The sequence below is a fragment of the Somniosus microcephalus genome, chromosome 2 (assembly GCF_052327205.1).
Source record: "Somniosus microcephalus isolate GS21.2 chromosome 2, FLI_Smic_1.0, whole genome shotgun sequence".
Classification (NCBI taxonomy): Eukaryota; Metazoa; Chordata; class Chondrichthyes; order Squaliformes; family Somniosidae; genus Somniosus; species Somniosus microcephalus.
This window is the reverse complement of record NC_140988.1, coordinates 315270290-315290260: the sequence shown is the minus strand read 5'-3', so window position 1 is coordinate 315290260 and position 19971 is coordinate 315270290. Positions and strand designations below refer to the sequence as shown.

At 44.7% G+C, this 19971-nt stretch overlaps 1 protein-coding gene across 2 annotated transcripts in view; it reads right to left on the bottom strand.

The window, feature by feature from the left end:
* LOC147123527 (interleukin-11 receptor subunit alpha-like) overlaps window positions 1–19971 on the bottom strand; it is a 144431-nt gene that overhangs the window by 33801 nt on the left and 90659 nt on the right. For both annotated transcript variants that reach the window (XM_085974129.1, XM_085974121.1), the window contains 2 exons: window positions 18767–18933; window positions 9154–9311 (listed from right to left, as the gene is read on the bottom strand). In XM_085974129.1, the coding sequence (XP_085830255.1) occupies window positions 9154–9311; window positions 18767–18933 (325 nt within the window). The remainder of the gene's footprint in view (window positions 1–9153; window positions 9312–18766; window positions 18934–19971) is intronic.

Below are 19971 nucleotides of genomic sequence, written 5' to 3'. Positions count from 1 at the left end.
AAAGAATACAATAGCTAAACCCAGTTAAGTGTTATAAACCAACACTTTGGAAAGAAACACAGAACATTAAAGAAACATGTGCCTTTGTAAAAATGACATCAAAGGAAACAGGAGACACGAATCTGTGGTATAACCAACTGAGGTAAATAAGAATTGCATAGATCACCCTAGTTGAGGTGTTTTTAATTTACACGTTGTAAAAAGAATTGCACAGAATGCCTTCGTAAAAATATCAAATGAAACACGGGAGGCAACAGCCATCACATTGTTTTAGTGTTGAACTTGGAACACTTAGGAGACACGAAGTCTGTGGTTGTAACCAGTTGAGGTGTTCTAAATGCAAAAGATGCAAACAGGAGACTTTGAAAACAATGAATCAAATAGAACCATTGCTGTCACATTGTTTTTATGATAAGCTTGAGACACCTACACAGCAGACATAATTCTGCAAGCTAAAGCTGATCTAACAGTAAGAATAGAAAGAAGTCAACAGAAAAATGACTAGAGATAACTAGCTTACATCAGCAGAAAACTTCAAAGGATATGCCACTGCAGAAAGGGTATAAATATAGAACTTTCAAATGGAAAGACAGATTTCGCTGAAAGGGGCAAAGCGATTCTCACGCTTCAGAGGCAGGCTCGGTAAGTTTTTAACTCAGAGTCTCGGTATCAAAGGTATTTGATTTTGGTGGATATCCTGGAATATAGACTAAGAAATGTAAAAATGTAACGAAGTTAAGATTTGAGAATAAGGATCTCTGATAATAAGAATTGTAAGTTTTCTGTATTTTGAACTGTTGATGTTGCGACTGAATCACCAGCTGTAAGTTACATGTCGGTTCTTTAATAAATCTACAGGAAACTTTCGATTTACCGGCACCTAAATAACCGGAAATCTCGGTTAACCGGCAAAATTCAGGAGTAGGTTCATACTTCATATTACTTGCCTTCCTCGATCTGTTGCTGTGCAAGGGTGTGGCTGCAGCTGTTGCTAAGCTAGAGACGCTTAGAACTTGTGGCCATTGTTCTGAACCTGTTGCTAAGCAACAGGGTTTGTTGCTTTATACGGAGCTCTCAGCTCTCTGTATCTTTTACGATAGCGCTCGGTTATCCGGAATTTTTGATGAACCGGCACCACGTCGGTCCTGGATAAAAAAATGTTTCCTGTATATTTTTTTTAGAATTGGCTCACATAGTACTTCTGTATCAAACTCGCAAACTCAATCTCTGTATACTCTTTGGTGAGGAGTTGCAGAATTCTGGAGGAGTTTTCCGGACCCTCATAATATCCGGAAGGTTACAGTCTAGTTAAACTTATTAAAAGTGCTATCTGGAGGACGGTAACATCTTCAGGTTGTTCCTTTCCTTTGGGGAGCGACAGTCTGAACCTTTAGACCTAATTAAGCGTCTTTGGGATTCAGCTACCTCTAACTTTAGTTGAAGGTGAACGTCTGGGGAATATGCCTGATCTGGGGTAGCCCTACAGGGGCTAGGACTAGTAACCATCCTTTCAATAGCAGAGGCATCACTACACATATTTAATAATTCATTAGAAAAGGTGTAGTGCCAGAGAACTGGCGGATAGCTAACATATAATGCCTATATTTAAGAAGGGAGATATAACATGTCCAGGGAACTATAGAACAGTCAGCTTAACACTGGTGGTAGGCAAAATAATGGAATCCCTACTAAAGGAGAAAATAGAAGAATATCTAGAAACCAAAAATATAATGAATAGTCAAAATGGGTTTCAAAAGGGAGAATCTTGCTTAACCAATCTCATTGAATTTTTTGAAGAGGTAACAGAGAGTAGACAAGGGTAAGGCAGTAAATGTAATTTATCTAGATTTTCAAAAGGCCTTCGGTAAGGTACCCCATAATAGGCTAATGAATAAGGTCAGTGAATGCAGTCAGGGGACAAGTAGCAGAATGGATAGCTAGCTGGCTTCAAGACAGAAAGCAGAGAGTAGGGGTAAAGGGTAGTTATTCACAGTGGCAGAAGGTGGGTCATGGTGTTCCACAAGGATCAATGCCAGGACCACTGTTGTTCACAATTTATATGAATGATTTGGACTTTGGAATCAAAAACAAAATTTCTAAATTTGCAGATGACACCAAATTTGGGGGGGGGGGGTGTGGAGAGGGGAGAAGAGAGGGGGGGAAAGATAGTCAATACTGAGGAGGACTGCAACAAATTACAGGAGGACATGAATAAACTTGCAGAATGAACATATAATTAGCAAATGAATTTCAACACAGATAAATGAGGTACAGGAAACTGCGTGTTATCCGGAGGCTAAATGTCCGGCAAGCTCGAGCCACCGGCAAAAATCAGGAGCCGTTTTGTTAGTTTTTTTTTCTTCTCGTGGCTTTTTTTTCCCCCCAACAGTCAGGCTCTGCAAAGTCTCTGTAGCTTAGCAACAGCTTCAGAGAGACGCTTCCAAGGTACGGGCCGACTGTTTAGAAGCTGTTACTAAGCAACAGTGTTTGTTGTCAGATACGGAGATGAAAAGCTCCGTATGCTTCAACATTAACGCTGGTGTGTCCGGCAGTTTTGAGGGAACAGCAACAGCTCGGTCCCATCGGTGCCGGATAGCACAAAGTTTCCTGTATTACATTTTGGTAGGAAGAATAGGGAGGTCACTTCTTACTTGGAAGGGGTGAGTCTGGGTGGGGTAGAGGAGCAAACGGACCTCGGAGTACAAATACACAAATCACTAAAAGTAGCGGCACAGGTTAACAAGGCCATAAAAAGCAAACCAAGCACTAGGGTTTATTTCTAGAGGGATAGAATTGAAAAGTAGTGAAGTTATGCTAAACTTGTATCGAACCTTGGTTAGACCACACTCTGAGTACTGCATACAATTCTGGTTGCCATATTATAGAAAGGATATAGAGGCACTGAAGAGGGTGCAAAAAAGATTTCAGGATGATATCAGAAATGTGAAGATATACCTATCAGGAAAGGATGAACAGGCTGGGTCTCTCTTCTCTTGAAAAAAGGCTGAGGGGTGACCTAATAGAGGTCTTTAAAATTATGAAAGGTTTTGATACAGTAGATAGAGAGAGAATGTTTCCACTTGTGGGGAAGAGCATAACTGGAGACCATTAATATAAGTGTCACCATGAAATCAAATAGGGAATTCAGAAGAAACTTCTTTGCCCAGAGAGTGGTGAGAATGTGGAACTCGCTACCACAGGGAGTAGTTGAGGCAAATAGCATTGAAGGGGAGGCTAGATAAGCATATGAGGGAGAAGGGAATAGAGGGTTACACTGATAGATTTGGATGAGGAAAGACGGGAGGAAGCTCGAGTGAAGCATAAATGATACCATGGTCTGGTTGGGCCGAATGGCCAGTTTCTGTGCCGTATATCCTATGTAATCCGATGATGGACTGCTGCTATTGTTTTGAATGGGAACCCATCTCGCAGCTCATTTAGGTTTTGGAACTGATCAGTCTAAGCAGTTGCATTCAATTACAAGCACCATGTGGGGCAGTTTAGAAGACATGATTGTTTGGTAGCTTATTTTGTGTGGGAAAATGCCATTTTGAATCCTGTGAATGTTATTACAGGTAGACTATCCTTTATCCGAAAACCTCGGGACCAGCCGAGTTTCGGATAAAGGAGAATTTCGGATTTCGGAAGGTGGGTCGGCGGGGGTGTCGGCGGGGGGTCGTGCGCACGACTTACGCTGACGCTCAGCGTAAGTCAGTCGGGGTCGGCGGGGGTCGGGGCCGGCGGGGTACGCAGGGGGGGGGGCGGTCGGCGGTTGTCGGGGCCGGCGGGGTCCGCGGGGGGGGGGGGTCGGCGGTTGTCGGGGCCGGCGGGGTCCGCGGGGGGGTCGGCGGTTGTCGGGGCCGGCGGGGTCGGGGCCGGCGGTTGTCGGGGCCGGCGGGGTCCGCGGGGGGGTCGGGGCCGGCGGGGTCCGCGGGGGGGTCGGCGGTTGTCGGGGCCGGCGGGGGGGTCGGCGGTTGTCGGGGCTGGCGGTTGTCGGGGCCGGCGGGGGGTCGTGCGCACGACTTACCCTTTATCCGAACTTCCAAAACTGGAACCCTCTAAAAACCGAAGGTTTTTTCGTTCGTACGCACGACTTACGCTGAACGAAAAAACCTTCGGTTTTTAGAGGGTTTCGGTTTTCGGAAGTCCGGATAAAGGGTAGTCTACCTGTATGAGAATTCCAGTTTTAATGTCCTTGGTTCCAGGCTATCTTCAAAAGGAGGTTGGATCTATCTCTCGAGATGTATTGCACAAACACAGCAGTCAATCTGAAAACATCATGGGCCTAAGTCCAGGCAGAGGACTTTAGGGAAGTGGAAAGAAGAAAAGACAAAAGCAACTCTGTGTTTCATGGGTTAGTTTTATGTTGGGAGTTTACGCAAGAAAACTATTTTGTTTAAATCGGGAGAATAGTGAAAACTGCATTTACTGTAAATCTATTGTGTTCAATGCTGTCCATTTACCCGTTTTAATATTCAATAAATTTGTCTGGCAGTTTAATACCTGATTTTCAGTCTGATAGCATATACTCTTCCATCTACCATAGAATCATAGAATGGTTACAGCACAGAAGGCGGCCATTCGGACCGTGCCAGTTCTTTGCAAGAGCATTTCAGCTAGTCCCACTCCCCTGCCTTTTCCCTGTAGCCCTGCAATTATTTTCCTTCAGGTACTTATACAATTCCCTTTTGAAAGCACCCTTTAAGGCAGTGCATTCCAGATCACAACCACTCGCTGCATAAAAAAGTTTTTCCTCATGTTGCCTTTGGTTCTTCTGCCTTAAATCTGTGTCCTCTGGTTCTCAAAACTTCTGCCAATGGGAACAGTTTCTCTATCTACTGTCTAGACCCCTCGTGACTTTTGAGCACCTCGATCAAATCTCCTCTCAACCTTCTCTGCTCTAAGGATAACAACCCCAGCTTTTTCAGTCTATGTAACTGAAGTCCCTCATCCCTGGAACCATTCTTGTAAATCTTTTCTGCACCCTCGCTAAGGCCTTCACATCCTTCCTAAAGTGTGGTGCCCAGAATTGGACACAATACTCCAGTTGAGACCGAACCAGTATTTTATAAAGGTTCATCATAACTTCCTTGCTTTTGTATTCTATGCCGCTATTTCTGAAGCCCAGGATCCTGTATGCTTTTTTAACTGCTTTCTCAACCTGCCCTGCCACCTTCAACGATTTGTGCACATATACCTCCAGGTCTCTCTGTTCATGCACCCACTTTAGAATTGTACCCTTTAGTTTATATTGCCTCCTCGTTCTTCCTACCAAAATGTATCACTTCACACTTTTGTGCATTAAATTTCATCTGCCACATGTCCGTCCATTCCACCAGCCTGTCTACGTGCTCTTGAAGTTTATCACTATCCTCCTCACTGTTCACTATAGTCCCAAGTTTTGTCTCATCTGCAAATTTTGAAATTGTGCCCTGTACACCCAAGTCCAAGTATTAATATATATTAAGAAAAGCAGTGTCCTAGTACCGATCCCTGGGGACCACCACTGTATACCTTCCTCCAGTCCAAAAAAATAATTCACCACTACTGTTTCCTGTCACTTAGCCAATTTCGTATCCATCCTGCCACTGTCCCTTTTATTGCATGGGCTTCAACTTCTCTCGCAAGCCTATTATGTGGCACTTTATCAAACGCCTTTTGTACACCACATCAATCGCATTGCACTCATCAACCCTCTGTTGCCTCATCAAAAAACTCAATCAAGTTCGTTAAACACGATTTGCCTTTAACAAATACGTGCTGGCTTTCCTTAATTAATCCACACTTGTCCAAGTGATTGTTCATTTTGTCCCGTATTATAGTTTCTAAAAGCTTCTCCACTACCAAGGTTAAACTGACTGGCTGGGTTTATCCTTACACCATTTTTTGAACAAGTGTGCAACATTTGCAATTCTCCAGTCCTCTGGCACCACCCCAGTATCTAAGGAAGATTGGAAGATTATGGCCAGTACCTCCGCAATTTCCACTTTTACTTCCCTCAGCATCCTAGGATGCATCCCATCTGCTCCTGGTGGCTTAACTACTTTAAATACAGCCAGCCTTTCTAGTATCTGCTCTATCAATTTTTATTCCATCCAGTATCTCATCTACCTCCTCTTTCACAATGACTTTGGCAGCATCTTCTTCCTTGGTAAAGACTGATGCAAAGTACTCATTTAGTACCTCAGCCATGCACTCTGCCTCCATGCATAGGTCTCCATTTTGGTTCCTAATCAGCCCCACCCCTCCTCTTACTACTGTTTATTATTTATATGTCTATAGAAGACTTTTGGCTCTTGGCCCCTCTTATTTCCTTTATCACTTCCCCTCTGAACTTTCTATATTCAGCCTGGTTCTCACTTGTATTCTCAACCCGACATCTGTCATACGCCCCCTTTTTCTGGTTCATCTTACTCTCTATCTCTTTCGTCATCCAGGGAGCTCTGGCATTGGTTGCCCTACCATTCCCCCTCGTGGGAATGTACCTCGACTGTACCCGAACCATCTCCTCTTTAAAGGCAGCCCATTGTTCGATTACAGTTTTGCCTGCCAATCTTTGATTCCAATTTACCCGGGCCAGATCCGTTCTCAACCCAGTGAAATTGGCCTTCCTCCAATTAAGTATTTTTACTCTAGATTGCTCCCTGTCCTTTTCCATAGCTAATCTAAACCTTATGATACTATGATCACTGTTCCCTACTGACACTTGCTCCATTCCCCAGAACCACATTCAGCAATGCCTCCTTCCTCGTTGGGCCGGAAACATACTGATCAAGAAAGTTCTCCTGGACACCAGAAATTCTTCCCCCTCTCTTCCCTTTACACTATTACTATCATAATCTATATTAGGATACTTGAAGCCCCCTATTATCACTACTCTATATTTCTTGCAGCTCTCTAATTTTGCTGCAAATTTGCTCCTCTATTCGTATCCTTCCCACTAGTTGGTGGCCTATAGAATGCATCTAGTAGTGTAATGGCACCTCTACTGTTTCTTAACTCTAACCAAATAGATTCTGTCCTTGACTCCTCCAGGACATCCCCTCTCTTCAGAACTGTAATATTCTCCTTAACCAATACTGCCAGCCCACCTCCTTTCTTTCCTTCCCTATCTTTCCTAAACACCTCATATCCAGGAATATTTAGTACCCAATCCTGCCCTTTTTTGAGCCAGGTTTCCGTTATCGCCACATCATCATATTCCCATGTGGCTATTGGCACCTTTTTAAAATTCATTCACAGGATGTGGACATCGCTGACAAAGCCAGCATTTATTGCCCATCCCTAATTACCCTCAAGCTGGTGGTGAGCCGCCTTCTTGACAACTGAGTGGCTTGCTAGACCATTTCAGAGGGCATTTAAGAGTAAACCACATTGCTGTGGGTATAGATGTGCCTGGTGATGTTGGTGTTGGGGCTGATCGTGGAAGGATATGTATGATTTTTTTCAAGGGCACTGATGTAGCTGCAATAGATGTCGGTTACAGGTGAGATGACAGAAGTGATCTGTCAATAGAGAGAGAGGTTGTTCCAATGAGGTTGCACTGCACATACAGTTGGCTCTAAGCACTTGCAAGCTAAAGAAATCTCTATGTATTACAACTCCTCAGATAATGAAGCAGTCCATGCCCGCATGCAGAGACCCGGACGACATTCAGGCTTGGGTTGATAAGTGGCAGGTAACATTTGCGCCACAGAAGTGCCAAGCAATGACTAGCTCCAACAAGCGAGAGTCTAACCACCGCCCCTTGTAATCAACAGTTTCAGCGCTCTGAAACTGACCATCTGCAAGATGGCATCCTTTACACCACTTCTGCAGCTGTCAGCTTATCAGAAACACCAGAGCAGACTCAAATCATGCCAGGTTGAGCTGGCGTGTTCCCGAGCAGCGGGTAACCTGTGGGGAAGAATGTAAAATGGAAATGAAGCCTCAAAATAGTATTAAATTGGCTCTTAAAGAGCCATTTAATTAGCTCAATTGTATCCCCCGCTGCTTGGTGTCGGATCAGTTCTCCACCGACAGACCAGACACCTGGGAGACTCGCGTGGAGGCGGGTTGACAGCAGGTTTCCTAGAGCGCTAGCAAAATTCTGGCCACAAAGTGGGAATTGAGGCGGGATCCTTCGAGGATTTTCCATTCATTACCATGCCAAATGTGCAAATTCATAAAATTGTACCTTTATATTACTTTTAATTCCTTCTAACAACTGTAACCTAGTTAGATCCTGATTAGCTGCAATAATTGAGGTCTTCCATCTTGGGAGAGATTATTAGGCTTTAACGGGCAGGAATCAAAAGTTTGGGGAAGGGGGAGTGCCTCAATCTGACCACAGGAAGGTTTGATACAAATAATGCTCATCAGCACCACTGCAGCTTAATTTATTTTGCTATTACTACAAACCTAATTCACTTACTATAGCATTCATACTTTCTACAAAGTTACAACATTGCCAATTTCACAGCACCAGCAAAAAGGATCCTCATGAATGAGTTAGAGAATGTAATTTTATTTCTTCCCCCTTTTGGAAAGGTAGGTTACACACTTTATAAGAGGGCAAAAGTTCATACATAGGTACGGGCAAACTTGCAATTTGATTGCCACATCTGGTTTCACATAGTACACCATGGATTAGAACATTAACCACCCTTTCTAAGTCTTACTTTAGCAATAAAAAGTTATGTAAATATAAGCATGGCATCTGTTGAACACTTTTCCACTCTCTTTATAAATACAATATACCTTTTTGTAAAATATATATTCAAAAGTTTCAAACCATATAAAAATATCTATTGCAATTAAAAATAGGTGCCCACAAGCAAAATGTGTACTTTTCTGCACTTTTATACTGGCATAGGCATCAGAAATTCAGAACAAGCACTCGTGCATTTTGCTTCAGCATAGATAATAGTTCTAAGAATTCAGATACCAACCACTAAACTGAACTGCAATGACGACAGCTGTGTCCATGCCAAAAGCACAATGGTAGAGTTCACACCAGTACAGGGACAATTCTTTAAAAAAAAAGCCACAAGAAATACTAGAGCTTTAGAAATTAGTGTTGCAGCAAGAAAACCGTCAACAGATCTCCAAATTCAGCATCAGATAAGTCAATACAAACCACAAGTAATAGCCTCAAACCACTGGTGTACTCACCCTAGACCAGAAAGGATTTTGCAGGAGTTTGTATTCCAAGACAAATTTTAATTCAAAACGTGGATTCCATGATCGTGGATAATCCCACTGCACTTTTATTCTTCTGGGAGATCCAAAAACAGGCTCAGCTTTTACATTTGCAGGTGGATCAGGCTGAACTGAAACAAAAAAGAGAATATATTTCTGTCTGAAGTCAGAAATGCTACAACTGGAACTAAAAGCATTTGCTAATAACAGACATGCAAGGGAGAATTTTAATGCCTAAAAACGGGTGGGTTGGGGTCGGGTAGGAAGTAAAAACGCAAAAAATCTCAAACCCGAACCAAACTTGCCTCGAACCCGCCCACTTCTGGTTTAAATGGAGGCGGGACGGCGGGCGGCCCACCAACCCGCTCCCAGGAGGCGGGTTGCTCATCCAATATTTTAATGAGGCTGCGCACCTCAGATTTCTTTCTCTATTCCAGCTGTAACACTGGCTGGATGGATTTCCAGGGCTTCGGGAAGTCCGGCAGCTAAAGGGAGGCGAGGACTGCTGTGTGGAACAGGTTAAGTGCTTTTTCAGCATTACGTGGGGGCTGGGAGGAGCAAGAGTGCTTCCCCCAAACCCTAAGCAAACCCGTTAACCTCCCCAGTGATCATACCGCCACGCACCCCCTCCCACTGCGATCCGATGCCTTCCCAATGTCCTCCCCGGCCCGCGATCTTCTCCCGCCCACCCCATGTCCTCCACGATCTTCCCATCTCCTTCGATCTCCGGCCCCTTCCATGATCTTCTGCCCCCTCTATCCCGATCTCTCCCGGCTCCTTCCATGATGATCCCCCCACCTAGAACCCCGCAGTGGTTTCTTCCCCCACCTGACCTCCAACCTCTCAATGTATCTAATAGTGACCATAAGAAGATTGAGTTCAATGTTGGGTTTGATTGGGAGAAATGCAAAACAGCTAAGATTCTAGATTTAGGCAAAGCTGACTTCAACGGGATGAGACAAGAGACTGTCCACTGTGAACTGGGAAAATCTGTTAATGGGTAAATCAGTAGGAGGCATTCAAAAAAGAATTTAGTATGATACAGAACCCGTTTATACCCCTAAGGGGCAAGAGCATTAACTGCTAAAAGAAACCCAGCCATGGATGACTAACTAGGTAAGGGACAACATAAAACTAAAATAAAAAGCAGACAAGATGCAAAAATTAGCACAGATCCAAGCGAATGGGAGAGATACAAAGAACAGCAAAGGGTGACAAAACAAATAGAGTTACAAAAAGGAATATCAAAAGAAACTTGCAAGGGATTTCAAAATCAGCACAAAAAACTTTCAATTATATTAGGAAAAAGAGGGTGGTTAAGAGCAATGTGTGCCGCTTAAAAACTGATAATGGTGATTTTATAAATGAAAATAAGGAAATGTCAGACATGTTAAATAATTACTTTGCGTCAGTATTTGCCGGACACCCCAAGGAAATTAATTTTGAATCAGGGACTCACAATAATTAATGTAAGCAAATCAACAGTAATGGAGAAAATAATGGCACTAAAGAGTGACAAATCCACAGGACCAAATCCCTGGTTTGCATTCCAAGGTTTTAAAGGAAGTAGGTGAGAACATTACAGATGCCCTATGATCTTCCAAAGTGCTCTCGATTCAGGAACCGTTCCTTTAGATTAGAAAATTGTGCGTATCACTCCGCTATTTAAGAAAGGTGAGAGAGGGAAATCAGGGAATTATAGACCAGTTAGCCTAACATGTGTGTTGGGAATACGAGAGGGAACGGTACCGTAGTGGTAATGTCTCTGGGCTAGTAATCCAGGAGGTTTGAACTAATGATCCAGAGTCGAGAGTTCAAATTTCACCATGGCAGCTGGGGAATTTAAATTTAATTAAATAAATCTGGAATAATTACTAGCATCAGTAATGGTAACCATGAAACTATCGGATTGTCGTAAAAACCCATCTGGTTCATTAATGTCCTTTAGGGAAGGAAATCTGCCGTCCTTACCTGGTCTGGCCTATATGTCACTCCAGACGTAGCAATGTGGTTGATGCTTAACTGCCCTTTGAAATGGCTTAGCAAGCCACTCAGTTGTAACAAACCGCTACGAAACACAATAATAATAAAACCGGACGGACCATCCGACATCGACCTTGGCACCAGCTACGGACACGGCACACCCAGCCCAGTCGACCCTGCAAAGTCCCCCTCACCAATATCTGGGGACTTGTGCCAAAATTGGGAGAGCTGTCCCATAGACTAGTCAAGCAACAGTCTGACATAGTCATACTGACAGAATCATACCTTTCAGCCAATGTCCCAAACTCCTCCATCACCCACCGGCAGGGAAGACACACCAGGGGTGGCTGCAGTGGTATACAGTCGGGAAGGAGTGGCCTTGGGAGTCCTTAGCATTGACTCCGGACCCCATGAAATCTCAGTCTTCAGGTCAAGTATGAGCAAGGAAACTTCCTGCTGATTACCAGTCTTCCCTCAGCTGGTGAATCAGTACTCCTCCATGTTGAACACCACTTGGAAGAAGCACTGAGAGTCGCAAGGGCACAGAATGTACTCTGGATAGGGGACTTCAATCAAGAGTGGCTCAGTAGCACCACTACTGACCAAGCTGGCCGAGTCCTGAAGGATATAGCTGCCAGACTGGGCCTGCAACAGGTGGTGAGAGAACCAACACGAGGGAAAAACCTACTTGACCTCGTCCTCACCAACCTACCTGTCGCAGATGCACAGTCTGGAGACAAAGCCCTGTCTTCACATTGAGGACACCCTCCATCGTGTTGTGTGGCACTACCACTGTGCTAAATGGGATAGATTAAGAACAGATCTAGCAGCTCAAAACTGAGCATCCATGAGGCACTGTGGGCCATCAGCAGCAGCAGAATTGTATTCCACCACAATCTGCAACCTCATGGCCCGGCATATCCCTCACTCTACCATTACCTTCAAGCCAGGGGACCAACCCTGGTTCAATAAGGAGTGTAGAAGAGCATGCCAGGAGCAGCACCAGGGTTACCTAAAAATGAGGTGCCAACCTGGGGAAGCTGCAACACAGAACTACATGCATGCTAAAAAGTGGAAGCAGCATGCTCTAGACAGGGCTAAGCGATCCCAAAATCAACGGGTCACATCAAAGCTCTGCAATCCTGCCACATCCAGTTGTGAATGGTGGTGGACAATTAAACAACTAACGGGAGGAGGAGGCTCCATGAATATCTCCATCCTCAATGATGGTGGAGCCCAGCACGTGAGTGCAAAAGACAAGGCTGAAGCATTTGTAACCATCTTCAGCCAGAAGTGCCAAGCGGATGATCCATATCGGCCTACTCCTGAGGCCTCCACCATCACAGAAGCCATTCTTCAGCCAATTCGATTCACTCCATGTGAGATCAAGAAATGGCTGAGCGCACTGGATACAGCAAAGACTATGGGCCCCAACAACAGCCCGGCTATCGTGCTGAAGACTTGTGCTCCAGAACTAGCTGCGCCTCCAGCCAAGCTGTTCCAGTACAGCTACAACACTGGCATCTATCCGACAATGTAGAAAACTGCCCAGGTATGTCCTGTCCACAAAAAGCAGGACAAATCCAACCCAGCCAATTACCGCCCCATCAGTCTACTTACTCTCAATCGTCAGCAAAGTGATGGAAGGTGTCATCGACAGTACTATCAAACGGCACTTACTCACCAATAAACTGCTCACTGATTTTGAAAAAGGGTTTCGACCCGAAACATCAACTCAAATTTCTCTCCACGGATGTTGCCTGACCTGCTGAGTTTTTCCAGCATTTTCTGTTGTTATTTCGGATTTCCAGCATCTGCAATATTTTGCTATCGTACCTGCTCACTGATGCCCAGTTTGGGTTCCGCCAAGACCACTCGGCTCCCGACCTCATTACAGCCTTGGTTCAAACATGGACAAAGGAGCTGAATTCCAGAGGTGAGGTGCGAGTGACTGCCCTTGACATCAAGGCAGCATTTGACAGAGTGTGGCGTCAAGGAGCCCTAGTAAAACTAAAGTCTATGGGAATCAGGGGGGAAACACTCCACTGGCTGAAGTCATACCTAGCACAAAGGAAGATGGTTGCGGTGGTTGAAGGTCAATCATCACAGCCCCAGGACATTGCTGCAGGAGTTCCTCAGGGCAGTGTCCTAGGCCCAACCATCTTCAGCTGCTTCATCAATGGCCTTCCCTCCAACATAAAAGGTCAGAAATGGGGATGGTCGCTGATGACTGCAGCGAGTTCAGCACCATTCACAACTCCACAGATAATGAAGCAGTCCATGCCTGCATGCAACAAGACCTATACAACGTTCAGGCTTGGGCTGATAAGTGGTTGGTAACATTCACGCCACATAGGTGCCAGGCAATGACTATCTCCAACAAGCGAGAGTCTAAACAGTGCCCCTTGACATTCAATGGCATTACCATCACCGAATCCCCAATCATCAACATCCTGGGGGGGGGGGGTCACCATTGACCAGAAACTTAACTGGACCAGCCACATAAATACTGTGGCAAGAGGAGGTCAGTGGCTAGGTATTCTGCAGCGAGTGTCTCACCTCCTGACTCCCCAAAGCCTTTCCACCAAGGCACAAGTAAGGAGTGTGACGGAATACTCTCCACTTGCCTGGATGAGTGCAGCTCCAACAACACTCAAGAAGCTCGACACCATCCAGGACAAAGCAGCCCACTTGATTGGTACCCCATCTACCACCTTAACATTCACTCCCTCCACCACCGGTGTACCATGGCTGCAGTGTGTACCATCTACAAGATGCACTGCAGCAACTCGCCAAGGCTTCTTTGGCAGCACCTCCAAACCCATGACCTCTTCCACCTAGAAGGATAAGGGCAGCAGGCGCATGGGAACACCGCCACCTCCACGTTCCCCTCCAAGTCACACACCATCCTGACTTAGAAATATATCGCCAATCATTCGTCGCTGGGTCAAAATCCTGGATCTCCTTACCTAACAGCACTGTGGGAGTACCTTCACCACACGGACTACAGCGGTTCAAGAAGGTGGCTCGCCACCACCTTCTCAAGGGCAATTAGGGATGGGCAATGAATGCTGGCCTTGCCAGCGATGCCCAAATCCCATAAATGAATTTTTTAAAAATACGTGAGTCTAAAATTAAGGATAGAGTGACTGAACACCTTAAGTTTTCAGCTGATCAGAGAAAGCCAGCATGGATTTATAAAGGGTAGTCATGCCTGATGAACCGGATTGAATTTTTTGAAAAGATGACAAGTAGTGGACAGGGAAATGTTATTTATATGGACTTCCAGAAGGCATTCGATAAAGTCCCTCATAAGAGACTGTTAGCTAAAGTTGAAGCTCATGGAATCGAGGGCAAATTGCTACAGCTGTACAAAAGCCCTGTTTAGATCACACCTGGGGTACTTTGTTCACTTCTGGGCATCACACCTTAGGAAGGATATATTAGCCTTGGAGGGAGTGTAGCGTAGATTTACCAGAATGATGCCTGGGTGCCAAGGATTAAATTACAAGGCGAGATTACACAAACTAGGGTTGTATTCCCTGGAATTTAGAAGATTAACGGGTGATGTGATCGAAGTTTTCAAGATATTAATGGGAACAGATAGGGTAGAGAGAGAGAAACTATTTCCGCTGATTGGGGAATCTAGGACTAGGGGACATAGCCTAAAAATTCAAGCCAGGCCTTTCAGGAGTGAAGTTATGAAACACTTCAACGCGCAATGTGTGGCAGAAGTTTGGAACTCTCTTCCGCAAACAGCAACTGATGCTGGGTCAATTGTTAATTTTAAATCTGAGATTGATATGGGGCAACGGCGGGTATATGGAGTGAGGTCACAGATCAGCCATGATCTAGTTGAATGGTGGAATAGGCTTGAGGGACTAAATGGTCCAACTCCTGTTCATATGATCTTAAATTTCGATGATCTTCTTCAACAGCACCTCCCAAACCCGCAACCTCTTCCACCTAGAAGGATAAGGGCAGCAGGTGCATGGGAACACCATCACCTCCATCCTGACTTGAAAGTATATCACCGTTCCTTCATCGTCGCTGGGTCAAAATCCTGGAACTCCCTCCCAACAGCACTATGGCACACACGGACTGCAGCGGTTCAAGAAGGCGACTCACCACCACCTTCTCAAGGGCAATTATGGATGAGCAATAAATGCTGGCCTTGCCAGCGATGCCAACACCCTAGGAGCAAATTTAAAAAAAATCATTTGAACAGTTGGGGCAAGGGATGGGTGTTGAGGTAGGAGAGGGAATGAAGAGAGATTCCAGTGCTTTCTGAACATGATTTGGAAAAAACAGTATTAAAAGCAGCGAGCATTATTCATAGAATCATAGAATGTTACAGCAAGGAAGGAGGCCATTTCGGCCCATTGTGTCCGCGCCAGCCAACAAAGAGCAATCCAGCCTAATAGAAACATAGAAGATAGGAGCAGGAGTAGGCCATTCGGCCCCTCGAGCCTGCTCCGCCATTCAATGAGATCATGGCTGATCATCCAAATTCAGTACCCTGTCCCTGCCTTCTCCCCATATCCCTTGATCCCTTTAGCCTTAAGAAATATATCCAACTCCTTCTTGAATATATTTAATGAATTTGACTCCACTGCCTTCTGTGGTAGAGAATTCCACAGGTTCACCACTCTCTGGGTGAAGTAATTCCTCCTCATCTCTGTCCTAAATGGCTTACCCCTTATCCTTAGACTGTGACCCCTGGTTCTGGACTCCCCGGCCATCGGGAACATCCTTCCTGCATCTAGACTGTCTAGTCCTGTTAGAATTTTATAAGTTTCAATGAGATCCCCTCTCATTCTTCTAAACTCCAGCGAGTATAAGCCCAATCGACCCAATCTCTCCTCATATGCCATTCCTGCCATCCCAGGTAGCAATCTGGTGAATCTTCGCTGCACTCCCTCCATGGCAAGAACATCCTTCCTCAGATAAGGTGGCCAAAACTGCAAACAATACTCAAGGTGTGGTCTCACCAAGGCCCTGTACAACTGCAGCAAGACATCCTTGTTCCTGTACTCGAACCTTCTCGCTACGAAGGCCAACATATCATTTGCCTTCTTAACCGCCTGCTGCACCTGCATGCTTACCTTCAGCGACTGGTGCACAAGGACACCCAGGTCTCGTTGCACTTCCCCTTCTCCCAATCTATTGCCACAGATAATAATCTGCCTTCCTGTTTTTGCCACCAAAGTGGATAACCTCGCATTTATCCACATTATACTGCATCTGCCATGCTTCTGCCCAATCACCCAACCTTTCCAAATCATACTGGAGTTTCTCGGCATCCTCCTCACAGCACACACGCCCACCCAGCTTTGTGTTGTCTGCAAACTTGGAGATATTACATCTAGTTCCCACGTCTAGATCATTTATATATACTGTGAATCCCACTTCCCAGCTCTTGGTCCGTAGCCCTGCAGGTTACAGCATCCAAAGTGCACATCCAAGTACTTTTTAAATGTGGTTAGGGTTTCTGCCTCTACCACCCTTTCAGGCAGTGAGTTCCAGACCCCCACAACCCTCTGGGTGAAGAATTTCCCCTCAAACCCCCTCGAAACCTTCAACCAATTACTTTAAATCTGTGCCCCAGGTTTTTGACCCTTCTGCTAAGGGAAATAGATCCTTTCTATTCACTTTTATCTCGGCCCCTCATAATTTTATACACATCAATAAGGTCTCCCCTCAGCCTCCTCTGTTCCAAGAAAAACAGACCCAGCCTATCCAGTCTTTCCTCATAGCTAAGATTCTCAGCAACATCCTTGTAAATCTCCTCTGTACCCTCCCTAGTGCAATCACATCTTTCCTGTAATGTGGTGACCAGAACTGCACGCAGTACTCTTGCCGAGGCCTAACTAGTGTTTTATACAGTTGAAGTATAACTCCCCCTGCTCTTGCATTCTATGCCACGGCTAATAAAGGCAAGCATTCCGTATGTCTTCTCAACCACCTTATCTACCTGGCCTGCTACCTTCAGGGATCTGTGGACATGCACTCCAAGGTCCTTTTGTTCCTCTACACTACTCAGTGTCCTACCATTTAATGTGTATTCCCTTGTTAGCCCTCCCCAAATGTATTACCTCACACTTCTCCGGATTGAATTCCATTGGCCACTGTTCTGCCCACCTGACCAGTTCATTGATATCTTCCTGCAGTTTACAGCTTCCTTCTTCAGTATCAACCACACAGCCGATTTTAGTCTCATCTGCAAACTTCTTAATCATAATCAAGTCTAGATCGTTGATATATACCACAAAAAGCAAGGGATCTAGTACTGAGCCCTGCAGAACCCCACTGGAAACAGCCTTACAGTCACAAAAATCCCCATCAACCATTACCCTCTGCTTCCTGCCTCCGAGCCAGTTTTGCATCCAACTCGACATTTTGCCCTGGATCCCATGGGCTTTTAACTTAAGGTTTCATATGGCAGACTGGTCATTATCAAAAGCCTTGCTAAAGTCCATATACACTACATCAAATGCACTACCCTCATCTACCCTCCTTGTTACCTCCTCAAAAAAATTAATATACTTCCATAGATCAGATTTCACTGTAGCACGAGCCTATTACAAAATAAGTGGGATAATGAATTTTAGATGTTAGAATCTGGACAGTTATCAGTTTGTGCCATGTAGAGATTGGGAATGTCTATTTTAAATCCCAAAGAATTCAGAAGTGATCTAAAACTGGCTGTAAATCTTAGTGTAGCAGTTTGCGTTCAGTGTTGAAGCTGAGTAAATATCTAGTTAAGTGCGTTGAAATACTGGCACTTTAGTAGCAATTTTCAATTTGCATAATTTACAAGTTTCATGCCCACCAATGAAATAGTGGGGGTAGATTTTAACTATTGGGTGGCCAACCAGTGGAGCATGCTGACCAGTTGCCCAATATTGTCAACAGGAGGTGTGGTCCATTTTGAGGGCCGAGCCTCATTACCTGGTCACTGGCGGGCTGTGGGTGTTAAATGGGAGCACCGTACTGCAGCTCACCGGCTCTTGGGCCAGCACAATATCGGGAGGCCTGGTGAAGCCCCACAAAAATAATCCTATTCAGCTGTACCATCGGGTAAAACTAGGCAAAGCGTACACGACACATGCTCCCAAGTTGTCACCCAAAAAGGCAATTGGGGTCCTATGACTCCTGTGTATGTCATAGGACCCCAATTTACATATTAAAAGGACCTACTGCCTGAACCGGGCAGGCGTTCCGGCCACCCAGTGGTCGGCCGTTTTCAGCCAGATTGGAAGCGGGAACGAGGCGCTAAGTTTATAACCTACGGTTTCTGCCCAGCACAGCCAGTGAAAATCTCCCCCATTGGATTTCTCTCCTATTCTTGGTTGTGCCTCTCCTAACTACAAATGTTGCAGGAGTAGCAAATTTTGCTGCAATATTATTTGCCCCTGTATCATTGCTACTGGTTTAACCAAGCTACTGAAATCCTACAAAGTTACCATTTTACCATTAATGTATGATGTTACGATCATGTTAGTTTATTGAGCAAGTCCTTGGACAGTCAACAGTTTTAACCATTTAAATAACCATTTTACAAACTGGCAACAAAATAAGAGTGGTGACAAACATTACTTACCAATGTCCGGTGCCACAATTTCTAACAACGTAGTCCTGTAGCCAACATGGTTAACTGCAGTTATATTTATAATATATGGCAGAGGTGAAAAAATTTGAGGATTGTCAATTTGGCAAATATTGCTAAATAAGTCCATAGGACAGTTCCAAACTTTGTTGCTTGGATCCCTGAAACAACAAAGAAACATTTTTTAGATCTAAATCATTCCTGGTGGAGGTTGCAGGCTGAAATTTTTAATCGCATGATATTGTATGCATCTCAGGAGTATAGTAAATAATGTCTGGCTTTTACAACTTCATCCCTCATCAGTAATAGGTCTTTCAAATTCATGAAAGATCCCTTGTAATTAAATGATACCTGAAACAGAATGATGAATGTCACAGCAATGTTTGAATCAATTGCAAAATTGGGCTCCCAAGTCTGAAAACTATTGTTAAGAACTGGAAGTAAGGTTGGTCGTACCATGCACAGTTCATCATCAAGCTCATCATGAGCTCATTTACAGTGCATTCACACTCCAAGTTTGATGTTGGTGCGAATCCAAAACTACTTTGCAGACATTAAACTTGGGAGTGTGAAGGCCCAAAGCTATTCCAAAACAAAGCAAAGCGAGACCCTCTGCTTCAGAGAGCTACATTCCATTTAATTCTGGTAGCAGATCAGGCCCGGACACCAGATTCAAGTTGCCTTTACACTATAACTTGCACCAAACGAGCGGCACACTGATGCTACAGTTATAGTGTGGTGGACCTTTAAAAGCATTTCTTGCAACTTTCTCCCTGGAATTGGATTTCCAAGTTTAAATGCAACCATTTTCTCCTAGTTGTAGATACATAACAAATAAATACTGAGCTGAAAGGCAGCAATATTTTCAAGTATGACGAGCAGTGCGCTTCCAACCATAAATGCACGTGCTTCCCTTCTGTCATTTTGGAGGCTTAGGAGGCAGTTTAGTGCCTGAAAAGCAGGCGGTGCATGGCAAAATTTCTAGACCACAATGTTCACTGAGCTACTCTTACTCACCAGGCCTGTTATCTTGCCAAAGTTCAGTAGATTTGTCATACATGATCTGCTTCCCAAAGAGCCACACTGACTCCCACTTGTTAGTTCATATTTCTCTAGGTGCTTCATTGTTTCCTCAAAGATGTGCTCCAATGTTTCACCCGCTAGTTGCCAGACTTGCTGGCCTGCAACTCCCAGGGTTA